We start from the raw sequence: 15,817 nt of genomic DNA on the forward strand, positions 1-15,817 counted from the left end.
TATTAGATTTAATAAATAAATAATTAATAAATCTAATGGATGGATATATATATATATATATATATATATATATTAGATTTACTAAAAATAAATAAATACTAATTTATATATATATATATATATATATATATATATATATATATATATATATATATATATATATATATAAAAATTAGTAACTAATATTTATATATATATATATATATATATATATATATATATATATATATATATATATATGTATATATATATATATATATATATATATATATATATAAAAGAAATCCAGAAAAAACTGTTCATATTTTTTTGGGTGAATGTATCCAGAAGAACTGGTGAATTTGTTTGTTAAAATTAGGGATTTAATATTAGGGTTAGGGATTTATTGCAACCCCCACCCATGAAAAACCTAACAATACAAATGTACAGAAGTGTTTTATGGTGGATTTATTGTAAAGAAAATAACCAGAAGAAAATGTACAAACTATTCAGGTTAGCTTGTAAAGGTTACAAAAGAACATGAATTAGACTGAGGGAAATAACTCTTACCACATACAAACTATTTGATTTATGTCTTTTTAAGGTCAGCCTATAATTTGGTTTGTTATGTTGCACCCAGCTTGTCATGCAGTTACATTTGTTTTTATGTTGGATTCTACCATTGCTCTATAAGATCACAATTATTTTCATAACTCATATTTATTTTGTATATAGGACTTTTTAATGTGTATATTGTTAATTATATTTGATAAGATGATTGTTTTTTTAACGTCTTCCTGGCTCTACATGAGTCTTCTTGAGCAGTTGTTTTAACCTAATTCATCATCTTTACTTAATGTTACATTCTGTCTTTCTCCGTTTCAATAAAGCCACCATAACAATTCTGTACTGTTAATATCTTTCGTACAAAATCATCAGGCGATTAAGTTCTTATTTTCTTTACTATCAACAAAATTCAGCATAATTCTGCGCCTGATTCTTCACATGCAGAATGATGAAACCATCGGATATTAAAAAAAACAACTAGTGTACGCTTTTTTAGGCACTTCTGCTATTGATAATCTTCCACTCCTCCACAGATATGCTAATTAGGGGAATTGAAAATGAGACGCTTGGGTTTGTTTTTCCAGCATGACACCATTTATTTAGTTGAGAAGCTGTCAGGCGAGTACATATTTATTAAGCTTGGACAAAGTTTTTTTTTTTTTGATGGATTATGTTTTCATAAACACTTACAGTATCTCTTTCTTTACACTTTGAAGCACCATTTAGGGTATTTTGTGCAAGAGTGTAAAAGCATAAAGCAAATGTATCAAGTGCGGTTGGGTGGGGAAATAATAATAAATAAAAACCAACAAATATTTAACAAAAAAAGGGTTTAAAAGCTGTAAAAAGGCCGATGTTCCTGTTTAGTGAAGCACTTCCATCACCGGGCTGTCTGCTTGGATGGAGAACCTGAAGGACAATTTGCATTGCACAACATTCAGTCTGCGCAACTGTTACTTGTTTGTGTGTGTTCTTGTATTTCTACCCTTCTTGAGACATCAACAAGGAAAAGTACCTTCCATATGAGGACCGGTGAACAAGTTAGGACATAAATCATGGTCCCAATACGGAAAACCATTGCATCTAATAGAGAATGTCTCATTTGCACCCCTGGTGGTGAAATCTATCAAAATAAGGGTGGTCCCAAAATGGAGGGAGTTTTCAAATTGACTGTGTGTCGGTTTTAAAAAGTGCTCCCCCTCTGGTCAACATATGAAATAACAAGTGTGTGTAAAAATTTGAAGTGCTCCCCCTCTGGCTAAAATAAAAAAATAAAAAATAATAATATGTACAAAGAGACATACTGTAATAACGAAGTAAATAATGAAGATTAAAAACCAATTACAATTGAAAAAAATTAATAAATAACTAAAAGCAGGCTTTTTCTCACAATGTGTCGACTTTGTTCTCATAAAATTGGGAACACTTTCTCATATTCTTTCTGTTTCTGTAATATTACAATATTTTCTCGTAAAATTATTACTTTTTTATGTAAAATTATTACTTTTTAATGCAAAATGGTGACATTTGTCATATAAAATTATGACTTTTATCACAATATTGCCATTTTTTTGTTGTTCTTGTAAAATAGTGAAATTTTTCGAGTGAAATTATGACTTTTGTCATAATTTTGCCAAGTAGAATTCCGATTATTATTATTATAATATTGCCCAAATTTTTAAGTTTTCTTATAAAATTGTGACTTTTGTCGAGTAAAATTAGGACTCTTTTCATAAAATTGCTAACATTTTAAGATTTTATTGAGTAAAATTCTAACTTTTATCATAATATTGCACAAATGTTCAGTTTTTCTTGTAAAATTACGACTTTTGTTATAATACTTTTTTATTGTTTTTATTGTGAAATTTTGACCTTTCTTGTGAAATTCCAATTCATTTTTCACAACAAGCTTTTTTATATTAGCATGGTATGTATATATTATTAATGTTGTAAATACAAATCTTTACATATCTAGAAAGGGTGGTCCTAATTAGGTAGGCATTTTTCGGAGGTCTCAAGAAGGTAACAAATACAAGAATGTGTGTGTGTGTGTGTGTGTGTGTGTGTGTGGAAGGGCCATTCCACTGAATCGGTCCACTTTAAATCCCCAGGAAATGCAATATATAAATGCACAATAGAAATGAGCTGTAAACTACATTTGTTATAGAGCAACATTGATCTGATTGAATATCACATTGGGCTAAATTTGGGACCTTTAGTGCTACATTTCATGCAATCTCACGTATGTGGTAAGATAAAAAAATAAGTAATTTGAATCCAAAGTACAATCTAAAAGACTTATTCAATTTGTTGCTGGTAACTGTTTCCTAAAATGAGACTTTACCATGAAATGTATTCATTGAAGTCATACAGAATAGTTGTATTATTTTGTTTACATATACAGGTATGTGTTAATATTATCCCAAAATAATACCAAAAAAAAACAATTTAGTTAACATTTTATGTGTTTTCACACATTGCCATCTCTGAAAAACGTGTGATGTTCCCCTAGTCACATGTTTCACAGAATGTTGCATTATTCACATCCTTGGGAAACAAAAAAGAAGTTAACTTATTTCTTTTTCTGGACATTTGATGATATTTCTACTATGGCTGAGGTGGTTATAATCTCAGCACAGTCCTGTTACCTAAGGTGTGTAGTTTTGAAATATTATTTTTGTGTAATGACTATAATGTGCTTAGTATCAAAATGCTGGGGCCTTCTCTGTTGCGAGTCCCAAACTCTGGAACGACCTCCCTCTCCATGTGAGACAGGCCCCTTCTTTGGCTATTTTTAGGCCCTTCTTAAAGCCCATTTTTATTTACTGGCTTTCAACCCAGCATGAGACTTTAAACTGTTTTTACCTTTTAACTTTTTTAACTGTTTTTAACTTTTTAACTGCTTTTTATCTAACAAATTGTTCTTACGGTAATTTGTATTTGCTTTTTCAATGTGTATTTTACTTCTGTTTTAAATGTTATTTTTTAGTCTGTTCTTTGCCTCTATTTCTTTGTGGTGTACAGCCCTTTGTTCTTCAACTGTGCTTGTTTTTAAAGGGCTTTATAAATAAAGTTGGTATGGTATGCTATGAGCATAAATGCCATGTGGCTGCAGCATATTTCATGTACAGCAAGTCATCTCTCTCAAAGTGAGTCATCTCTGTCTTAGGAAATTAGTGCAAAAATTAAATAAGGATGTTTGAGATGGGGTAATATACCGTATAAACTGTGTGTGTGTATATATATATATATATATATATATATATATATATATACATATATATATATATATATATATATATATATATATATATATATATACATATATGTGTATATATATGTATATGTGTATATATGTGTGTGTGTATATATATATATATATATATATATATATATACACATATATGTATATATATATATATGTATATGTATATATATATATATATGCATATATATATGTGTATATATATATATATATATATATATGTGTATATATATGTATATATATATATATATATATATATATATATATATATATATATATATAAGCTGCACCCATTAAATTACAGAAAACATTTTCCCCATATATTAGCCGCACCGGACTATAAGCCGCAGACGTATACATTGCCAAATTAGTTATTTACACAGAATTATTCTGGAGATGTTTATTTGCATACCTTAATTGCTTCCAAATGGTGCCTGTAACACTGCAGTAAAATGGCTGATCAAACAAAACAGAAGTCACCGTCATGGACCCACGAGCTGCGGAAGCTAGCTCTCCGATCAGCTAAACAGACTCAATAACTCCACGGTGATGTTTTGGTGAATTTAATGAAGAATTTGTGGAACTGAAACAATATAAAAAGAATACCGTTGAAAGTTAATAATACTAACGCATACACTCGTGTTATCATTTTAGCTAACGCTAACGATGCTAGCATCATTAGACTACGATAGCATGTACAAATATGCATGAACACACTCCGACAGACATCACCCTTTTTGTAAGTATAAACAGTTTTAGTTATAAACGTTGCTTGGCGCGATGAAAGAAGAATCCAAACGAGTAGAAACGCTATGGACCGCCAGAAGACTGAACGGCGATCTACTTCTGGTAACTTGAAAGCACTAAATGAAAGGACACACCTTCTCAGTGCATTTGCTTGTTTTTTTTTATTTAAAAACTATTTTTTTATGGCCGACAGCAAAGAAAAATCCATAAATACGCCGCACCGTCTTGAAAGCAGCAGGGTTCAAAGTCTAGGAAAAAAGTTGCGGCTTATAGTCCGGAATATATTTTGGTAAATTCACTAAACTCCTAAATAAATATAACATTTATGCAATATGGTAACGTGCAATATTTTTGTGTGTGACTGCTTTTATGACTTTTAGGTATGTGCATTGCACTGATTTAATTTATTGTTAAGTGTGATGACAACAAAGGGATATTATTCCGTGCTATGTATCAGATCATAAGTAAGATTCAGTCTATGTTGAGAGGTACAAACAGCACCTCTTGGGAGAAATGGCCCTCACGTGTGATGCAAGTGTGTGTTGTGTACCTTCATCATTGTCAAGGCACACCTCCTCACACTCCTCCAGGTGGAGGAAGCGGTTGTCATTCCCTCCACAGCCGCTGTAGATGAAAGGCCTGCACGCCCGAACACGGCCGTTAAAGTACCAGCGCATTGTGTAGCGCTCGCAGCCGCCCTCCTCCATTGGCAGAAAGCAGCGCTCAACGGCAGCTTCAAAAGAAGAACAAGAAAAGAGAGGACATACTGTATGTGTTTAATGTTTCTTTCTGGGAATTGCATGGACATATATAGTCATGGTCAAAAGTTTACATACACTTGTAAAGAACATAATGTCATGGCTGTCTTGAGTTTCCAATCATTTCTACAACTCTTATTTTTTTGTGATAGAGTGATTGGAGCACACACTTGTTGGTTGGACTATATTGCTGGGTGTTGTGGTCAAACAGCTCAATTTTTGTTTCATCTGACCACAGAACTTTTCTCCAGAAGGTCTTATCTTTGTCCATGTGATGTCAGATGAAACAAAAATTGAGCTGTTTGGCCACAATACCCAGCAATATGTCTGGAGGAGAAAAGGTGAGGCCTTTAATCCCAGGAACACCAATCCTACCGTCAAGCATGGTGGTGGTAGTATTATGCTATGGGCTTGCTTTGCTGCCAATAGAACTGGTGCTTTACAAATGGGACAATGAAAAAGGAGGATTACCTCCAAATTCTTCAGGACAACCTAAAATCAACCATTAATCATTCAATTCTACTAGACAAAATGGGAAGATATAGAATTAGGGGGCTGGCTGGTGACTGGCTAAAAAGTTATTTAACAGGGAGGGTACAGTTTGTAAAAATGGGTAAATTTTTATCTGATACTCTTGGCATTGCTTGTGGTGTCCCCCAAGGGTCCGTGTTGGGGCCAAAACTGTTTAATGTATATATTAATGATATGTTTAATACATCCAAAGTACTAAAATGTATACTATTTGCAGACGACAAAAATATATTCTACAGTAATGATGACTATAATGAGCTCATAAATACAGTAAACACAGAACTAAACATCTTAAAAAAATGGATGGACACAAATAAATTATCTTTGAATATAAATAAAACTAAGATAGTGATGTTTGGAAATCGCAACATATCGTCTGAACAGAAAATAAGTATTGATGGTACCCAAATTGAAATCGTAAATGAGAATACATTTTTGGGAGTAATAATTGATAGTAAACTATCATGGAAACCTCATGTCAGACACATTAAAACAAAAATCTCCAAAAGCCTCTCAATTATAAACAAAGCAAAACTATACCTTAATGAAAATGCACTCCGTACTCTATACTGCACTTTGGTACTCCCATACCTTACATACTGTGTTGAAGTATGGGGGAATATTTACCACAACACAATTAATCCTCTGATCATATTACAGAAAAGAGCAGTGCGGGTCATTCACAACGTTGGTTATTTAGAATATACTCATAATCTGTTTATGCAATCAATGTTGCTCAAATTTGATGACCTTGTTAAATATAATACATTAATAATCTTATATAAAGCATTTAACAAATTATTGCCGCCTAACCTACGTTTTTTTTATAAGACGAGTGCAGGCTCATAACTTGAGAGGGTTTGGATATTTCTTATTGCCCAGAGCTCAAACCACTCGTAAACGTTTTTGTGTGTCTGTATGCGGAGTAAAACTATAGAACAAACTGGACTTACAACACAAGCAATGCCAAACTATTATTCGATTTAAACTATTATACAAACATGGGGTCCGGTTCAAATATAGAGATGAGGGTCTTTAATTTGACCTGCTGCTATACTCTGTCTCAAAGTGTTAACATGTGCTCAATGTTTCCTTACCATTATTGCTATGTTGTCTATTACCATTGTTAGTATATTCATTATTACTACATTGTTGATACAAATTATTGTTACAGTGTAATAATTATTGTTACCTGTGGTAATGCCACTATGATACAACATCTGTATTATAATCCTTGAACAAAGTAAGAGTGAAACTCATGTGAATAATCACTGAATGGAGAACTGGGGGTGGGATTAAATAAATTATCTTCTTCCCACTCCTTTTCAGGCAAAACTGGACAATCATGCATTACATACTATACATTACCTTTTGCACTATATTAATTTATATTATGTGCTGTCAATTTTGTACTTTTTTTATGTCATTGCCTGAAATAAATAAATAAATGAAAATGAAAATGAAATAAATAAATAAATGAAATCATCAGCCCGGAGGTTGGGTCTTGGGCGCAGTTGGGTGTTCCAACAGGACAATGACCCCAAACACCCGTCAAAAGTGGTAAAGGAATGGCGAAATCAGGCTAGAATGAAGGTTTTAGAATGGCCTTCCCAAAGTCCTGACTTAAACGTGTGGACAATGTTGAGCAAACAAGTCCATGTCAAGAGGAGTGGTCAAAAAATCAACCAGAAGCTTGTGGATGGCTACCAAAAACGCCTTATTGCAGTGAAATTTGCCAAGGGACATGTAAGCAAATATTAACATTGCTGTATGTATACTTTTGACACAGCAGATTCAAAGTTCATGAATGTTTTTTTGTGACCAACAAGTATGTGCTCCAATCACTTTATCACAAAAAAATACGAGTTGTAGAAATGATTGGAAACTCAAGACAGCCATGACATTATGTTGTTTACAAGTGTATGTCCACTTTTGACCACGACTGTAAGTAGCGGGACGCCAGCTTCCACTCTCCCGAAAATACTTTCCAAGATGCTGTGAGAGTGATTATGAGGGCATTTCTGTCCATTTGTGGGTTCAGAGGTCACTGTTCTGAAGTCCTTCCACACCAAACTGGTCTATGCGTACCTTCATGGAGATAATCATAATAATAATAATAACTGGGATTTATATAGCGCTTTTCTAAGTACCCAAAGTCGCTTTACATGTAGAACCCATCATTCATTCACACCTGGTGGTGGTAAGCTACTTTCATAGCCACAGCTGCCCTGGGGTAGACTGACGGAAGCGTGGCTGCAATTTGCGCCAACGGCCCCTCCGACCACCACCTATCATTCATCATTCAATTCACCGGTGTGAGTGGCACCGGGGGCAAAGGGTGAAGTGTCCCGCCCAAGGACACAACGGCAGCGATTTTTTGGATGGTAAGAGGCGGGGAGCGAACCTGCAACCCTCAGGTTTCTGGCACGGTTGTTCTACCCACTACGCCATGCCGCCCCGAGATGTGTTCATACAGTGTTTGACTAGATACCTGCTTAACACACAAGGTCCAGGGCAGTAGAAAACCCTTACAGGAGACTTAGGGCAAGTGCTGAACAGCATGTGCAATCTATGAAATAGCGTGTACTATTAGTAGTCATGTTGCGTGCCATCTACTAACATTGCACGTGCTATTCATAACTGGTCTAGACCGCCTTATTTAAATGAAGATTTTGCGTGTACCGTATTTTTCAGACTATAATGCGCACTTAAAATCGCCTTATGTATTACTCCTGTTTGTGCTTATTCTGGTTGTGGTACCTGGTGTAATGACAAGTGTGACCAGTAACTCCCAGTCACACATAAGAGATATGTGTGGACTGCAGCTTGACGGACCCCTGTTCACTAAATGACGCGAGCAAGTTCCGTCCGGTAAGCAAGCAAGACCAAAACTTTAATGTTTTGTTGAGAATATAGAACATTCTCACACGGCGCTCAAAAATCTGTCAAAATGTTTTAGTACGACTGGATTGTCGAAGCATTACGGCGTACTGTGCTTCAACATACAAGTATTATTATGGTGCGTGTATAGACTTAGAGACTTAGACTTCCTTTTTATTGTCATTCAAATTTGACCTTTACAGTAAAGATAGGAACAAAATTTCGTTGCATTAGTTCATGGTAGTGCAGGATAAAAAAGCAATAAGGTGCAGATATAAATAAATAGATTACTGTACAGATAAATATATTAAACTTTTTCATATGCATCCACGTTTATGGATGTATGTTATATTGTCTTTTTATTCCAGCGAGTTAATCCATTTTGGGGGGAACTGAGGGGATAATTATGATGCGTTCAAGAGTCTTACGGCCTGAGGGAAGAAGCTGTTACAGAACCTGGAGGTTCTGCTTCGGAGGCTGCGGAACCTCTTTCTAGAGTCCAGCAGTGAAAACAGTCCTTGGTGGGGGTGGGAGGAGTCTTTGCAGATTTTCTGAGCCCTGGTCAGGCTCCTAATGGGTCAAAGAGACCCATTGGGAGACATTATCTTGTTGTTTCGCAATACTATGCAAAAAACAACTTTTATTACCTATTGTTACCTGCTGTTGTGTATTTGGGATCGGCCTAAGTCCCGAAAATTTTGCAATAATAGGCATATTACGCTGTTGCCGTTTGTAATACAAAGTAGCATACAGTTCTAACTTACACCTGTCAGTCGACTCGCTATGGAAGCGTTAAGAACTACAACAAAAGATGGAAGTGGAGCCATGTAAAGATGTGCCATCTTTCCTGGGTGTCAGAAAAACTGGAGAGGTCCATGGAGATGTTGAAGGCTCTATCACGTCTAACCACTAGGCCACCTACTCAGTGGCCAAGTGGTTAGAGTGTTCACCCTGAGATCGGTAGGTTGTGAGTTCAAACCCCGGCCGAGTCATACCAAAGACTTACCTCCATTACCTCCATTACCTCCCTGCTTGGCACTCAGCATCAAGGGTTGGAATTGGGGGTTAAATCACCAAAAATTATTCCCGGGCGAGACACCGCTGCTGCCCACTACTCCCCTCACCTCCCATGGGGTGAACAAGGAGATGGGTCAAATGCAGAGGACAAAATTTCGCCACACCTGGTGTGTGTGTGACAATCATTGGTACTTTAACTTTAACTTTATGTTAGATCCACTATGGACTGGACTCTCACAATATTATGCTAGATCCACTCGACGTCCATTGCACCGGTCACCCAGGGGGGTGGGGGTCCCCACAATTGCGGTCCCCTCCAAGGTTTCTCATTGTCATCCCATTGGGTTGAGTTTTTTCTTGCCCTGATGTGGGATCTGAGCCGAGAATGTCGTCGTGGCTTGTGCAGCCCTTTGAGACACTCGTGATTTAGGGCTATATAAGTAAACTTTGATTGATTGATTGATCACGCCATATTACCCTGCCTTTATTCTGCTCACTTAACAGATCCACTTTGCACACGTTTAGTAGATCAGCTTTGCTTGTGCTATCAAGTTTGCATGTGTTTTAGCACACGCAAACCTTGAGTAAATCAGCCCCATAGGGGGGCCATTTCCCACAGATTAAAACGGTTCCTAGGTGTCCTAATAACGTGTGTGACATGCTTCGGTCAAAAGAGCGGGATTCAACCGTCCTCTCTATTAAAAGTCCTGTTTAGAGCCGCTGCCCCGCCCCCTCCAACGCGGCAGCAGTCAGACGTGATGTGTGGGCCCTTTGAAAAATGAGCACATCTGTCAACCTTGAAAAAAGTTCACAAGTTTGAGTTAGTGTGGCTGTACCGCACACACTGTTGTTTTGTAAACGCCAATAAAAGGCTGATTTGTCATCCTGCCTTGTCAACATTCCGCCGACTTTACAATATTTTATACCGCTATCTAACAAATCTGCTACGATCATGTCATCATATGTCTTCACTGCAACGGCAATAAAGCTGTCATACATGCGCAAATCTTTCTTGTAGCTATTAAAAAAAAAAAAAATCCATGGGTGCAGAGTTTTATTTTGTTAGTTAATTTTGCACCGAACAGGAAGTCACTGTGTGCACGTTTGAGTGCTGTCTAAGCTTCTCAAATCAGTTCTGTTACGCACTCTCATAGGAAGAAGAAAATATGTCGGACCCCTCCACTGTCCACCGTGACTGTAAATAGTATCATTTGTCTATAAAACTGTTATAAGCACACCTCTGCATAACATCATGTCCCTATTAAAATTAAAGAAAACAACACACCGGCCTTTTTTTTTTTCTTTCTCATTGCGATCCTGTTCTGTCTCTCTGTAATGTTTGTGTGATCTTGAATGGGACTGTGCTGAAAATTTTAATTTCCCCTCAGGGATTAATAAAGTATTTCTGATTCTGATTCCCTCATCTCGCACCGTAATCACAGTGATGCCAAGTGCTAAATATTCTTCGTCGTATTCTAGAATGGCAATAAAAAAAGCATGTGTCTCAAGGTCACACATGCCCCCCCCCGACAGGAAGTTGACAATAATGTTGCTGTTGTTGTTTCACGTTGCTTAGCAATGAGGAAGTTGATAATTCAACACATGTCAGAATAGAAATGACCTTGTGAAATAATCAATAGATTATGGATCAATATATTTTACATTTTGCAATATTGATTCACAGGGCATAATATTCATTATTCTCCCCTCCTCCACCACTTGTCTTGTGTGTGACACAGCAACAGTTAGCAGAAGTGTCACACTATGCAGTAAGGATAGGGACCGGGGAGGACGTGTCCCTTCCAATAATAGAGAAAAAAGCATTTTTGGGGCGGCATGGCGTAGTGGGTAGAGCAAACCTGAGGGTTGCAGGTTCGCTCCCCGCCTCTTACCATCCAAAAAAATCGCTGCCGTTGTGTCCTTGGGCGGGACACTTCACCCTTTGCTCCCGGTGCCACTCACACCGGTGAATTGAATGATGAATGATAGGTGGTGGTCGGAGGGGCCATTGCCGCAAATTGCAGCCACGTTTCCGTTAGTCTACCCCAGGGCAGCTGTGGCTATGAAAGTAGCTTACCACCACCAGGTGTGAATGAATGATGGGTTCTACATGTAAAGCGACTTTGGGTACTTAGAAAAGCGCTAAATCCCAGGTATTATTATTATTATTTGTCCCACCCAAAAAATATATCGCAGATTGAGGAAGCCGGAAAGCAGCTATGAGGCGTGACCCCAAGGTTGCAGAGACGGGAGGCAGACGGTGATTAAAATAATATTAACGTATTTTTCGGACAAATAAGGGGGTGCGACTTATACTCAGGAGATTTATACTCCGAAAAAAACGGTATTTAATATAAACAAAAAGCGCGCTCACATGGAGAGGAGAAAATGAACAGAAAACTCACTTACAAAAAGAGTGGAGAAAAACAAAAGAAGGCGAGTGCACAAGTAAATGCACAAAACACGGGACTTCTTTTGAAAAGGTAAACAACACGTGTACACAAAGCAGCAATGACCCCACCCCGTCTGAAAGACAGGGTTGGACTGAAATAGGAGACTGATTGGCAACCGGGTACAGGTCTGTCCCAATTGTCGATCAGGCAGCAGGTGTGGAAGCCTTTGCACGGCACTATAAAGTGACAACTTACAGGACAGAGACTAAAACAGTTAAAAGGATAGAACAGACACATTTAATTCAAATTAATAATTCTTTGATCATTTTTGTTTTCTACAGTACTAAAGGAGTCTGGGTTATGTTTTTAAGTCAAATGTTTTCCATTAAATGTACCCCATCACAAGCTTCCCTACCTTCTCCTTGGGTCCCCCTCTTGGCCCTCACTGGTTGGGGCTTGGCTAACTTCGGTGCTGTCATTTTGGCTCCTTCCTTACCACCGACCTTGACTTCCTTCGGTGCGTTGTTGGCTTTAACTTTGACAGGTTTCCCCGAATCCTGTTTGTCAGGCACACCTGTGGACACGCGCAGAGTGAGCACTGCAGCAGTGAGAGAGCGGCCGCCATCCTCATATTTACCGTCAGTGCGGTTGTCGGAGGGAGGGAAGTACAGCAGCTCATCTGAGGGGTCGTCCAAGGCCTCGATGGAGTAGACGTGCTCGTAGTCGGGGTCGTTGGTGTTCATCACCACGCGCAGCTCCCGACCTGAAAGAGGAGCGGGCACGCGTTACGCATCCCAACGCCTGGTGTGAGTAGAAGTACACCCTAAATGTTTTGACTAGGGCAGGAGGAGACTTCACAAAGAAAGTCCTTGACTAGAAAACCACCAATTATTCAGTACATCAGCAACCTGTCTGATGGACTGAGGGCAGGCACAAAAACAGACAAGGAGGCCGACAAACAGAGCGACACATGGACGGAAACACTCACCCTCAGCCTTCCAGGCCGCGCGTTGCTCTGGTGCGGGCCGAGCCCCGGCCACGGGTTGTGAGCCTGTGACAGGGCCTGGAGCTGAGAGAGACCGCGTAAGACCCAGAGGAGGAAACGGTTCCGCGGGTGGAAGGAGGAAAGGAAAGAGGGATGCAAAGAACAGAAGAGAAGCAAGTAAAACATTTAGAAACCCAAGGACACCACAACAAACGCCCCACAGGTGCGACACATGAAACAGCCACATGGATCATCCAACAATGTGAAGGACCGGCCATCGTCGTACGATACAAAAACATCCATCGTTGATAGAACCCAGCTTCCACTGTGTTATGCAAGCTGCAAGTGCGTGCATTTTGAACCACTTTCTTATCATAAATAAATCATGACTAAACTGATTGATTTGGCCTCATTTTCAGCAGTGATGCATATTGATTAAGTCTTTTATTTCCTGTGAGGGATTCTTCTCTCTCCCAGTGCAAGAATTTTGTTTTCATTATGCACTGTTAACGCTTTAGGTCATTTCCAACATGCATAGAAGGTTACATTAAAATACAGGGCATGTTTAAAGTGACACAATTCCACATGTCCGAAAAGAAGTAGGAAGAAGCTGAGCTTATTGAATCCTACCCTTTTCTTTGTGTCTCAGCAGAAAAAGTGGTTCACTTCCTGTGTTGAATATGTGCCAGTTTACTGCTGTGTAATCGTTAAAAGACAAGGATTAAGATGTTTGATGGTAAAGTTAATAAGTAGATATTACTTATATAGAGTTGGCAGAAAATGTTTTGATAATCAATGAGTACAGGCTATGTGGTTATTGGCTATGTAGTTATTGGCTCTGCAGAGAAGGTTATGTGATCAACGCCGTTTGACTGTAAGTTAGTTACTTAGCAACACCCGTTTTGTGTGAAGAAGTAATAATAATAATAATAATAATAGATTTTATTTGTAAAAAGCACTTGACATTGAGTAAACAACCTCAAAGTGCTACAGTGTATTAAAAAAAATAAAAATATAATAAAAAAAATAAAATAATAATAACTAGGACAGCCAAATAGCTAAAACTAGTATGCATATACTAAAAAAAGGCTTTTTTAAAAAGAAGGGTTTTTAAGCCTTTTTTTAAAACATCCACAGTCTGTGGTCAGGGAGAGCGTTCCACAGACTGGGCGCGGCGGACCAGAAAGCCCGGTCTCCCACTTCTGTCTCCCACAGAAGTGCAAGTAAAATCTCAATTAATCAATGACAGGGCGCTTCGTATGACATTTGACAGTAAACGTATTCCTAGCCCCTTCCTGCTTCGTCACTGATAAGAATATACAGTAATAGCAAATGTAACTCAACACTGTGCCCCGTGGAAGGCAGCAATGATCTTGGTCTTGTAGTGCAGTAGTACTAAGTGCGACTACCGGTGTCAGAAAGTCTTGCAAATGTATGTTTTAATTATGTTGAATGTGTTATTTTGCACACAAAAATATTGAAAAATGTCTATTTTATGAATCGTTTCTCATTAGATGAGAACCACAGAAGGCCGTATGATTTTAAACATCCAAGAGTGCGAACAAATTTGAAGCAAATGTGCTTGTCTGTTTTATATTTTTATATATTTACACATTGTTTTTCTTGCATGCACACATCGCACTGTATGGAATGGCCTCAATCTCGTTACCCTGCGTAATGACAATAAAGCTGATTCTGATTCTGAGTTACAAAAAGAGACAACTGGAATTATATCAAACTGATTTTTGAAAATGCTTGAAAATTTTGAAAATGCTTTAACGAAAATTAAAAGTATGTTGGAGTTGGGGTGTGGGTGGAGGGAATCTAAAATTATTTGTGTTAAAAAGGGGGCAGATAAATATAACAATAGTATTCTTCCATCTGCTCCTTTCTGATCATGGAAATGTATAAGAAACAAAAAAACAATGAAAGTGTCAACTGTATGTGGCTTGTATATATGCATTTTCATGAAATAAATAAAAAGAAATGATGATGATGATTAGTATTTCTTTATTTTAAATTAAATTCTGCTCCAATTTCGCCAGGCGTTGCAGTGCTTGGCATAATAACTCTAAATGTTATGGGCAGGTTTTTGTGAAAATTTCAGGAAATGAGGTAAGGAACAAGTGATTAGATTCTGGGGTTGATCTTGATCGTTCCTACTATGTTAGCTTACGTTTACATTTCAATACTAAACTTATCTGCAAGCATACCCACCTCCACCCACAGAGACAAAGAGAGTGGATGACTACATTTCTCTCATCCCGCTATGGATAGCTAAAAAAGTTATAAGCGGAATTCGATTCAAATTTCACGAAATGTTAGAAATGGGATAAGGAACAAGTGATTAGATTTTGCGGCCGATCCGAATCACCGTCGAGATTCAGATTTTTATATCGGAAGTCTGAGCTCTCTGACTACTTTTCTAACTGAATTTTAACAGACATTTCTATCCAACAACCATATACTCATTTATAATGTGGACAGACAATAAAAGTGATGCTGATGCAATGGAGTTGCACACCAACCACAAAATAAACATAATGTTATTACTATAAAATTGAGCATTATTATAAAAGGAGATGTTTGTGGTACAGCTCTTGCAGTGGATCTAATTCAATTGTGCAGGTGTACTTAATGTTATTGACTCATTGCTTTGCATCACTTTGAAAACATGTTGTTGTATTGGCAGGAA

At 37.5% G+C, this 15,817-nt stretch overlaps 1 protein-coding gene across 1 annotated transcript in view; it reads right to left on the minus strand.

The window, feature by feature from the left end:
- Positions 1–970: 970 nt before the first annotated feature.
- Positions 971–15,817, minus strand: part of col7a1 (collagen, type VII, alpha 1) — a 265,397-nt gene continuing 250,550 nt past the window's right edge. Inside the window, exons 117-121 of the mRNA XM_061930639.2 lie at positions 13,126–13,371; positions 12,775–12,900; positions 12,553–12,711; positions 5,109–5,291; positions 971–1,455 (exon numbers count right to left, since the gene is read on the minus strand). Coding sequence (XP_061786623.2) covers positions 1,427–1,455; positions 5,109–5,291; positions 12,553–12,711; positions 12,775–12,900; positions 13,126–13,371 — 743 coding nt within the window. The 3' untranslated portion in view covers positions 971–1,426. The remainder of the gene's footprint in view (positions 1,456–5,108; positions 5,292–12,552; positions 12,712–12,774; positions 12,901–13,125; positions 13,372–15,817) is intronic.

This window comes from Nerophis lumbriciformis, linkage group LG03 (assembly GCF_033978685.3).
Source record: "Nerophis lumbriciformis linkage group LG03, RoL_Nlum_v2.1, whole genome shotgun sequence".
Classification (NCBI taxonomy): Eukaryota; Metazoa; Chordata; class Actinopteri; order Syngnathiformes; family Syngnathidae; genus Nerophis; species Nerophis lumbriciformis.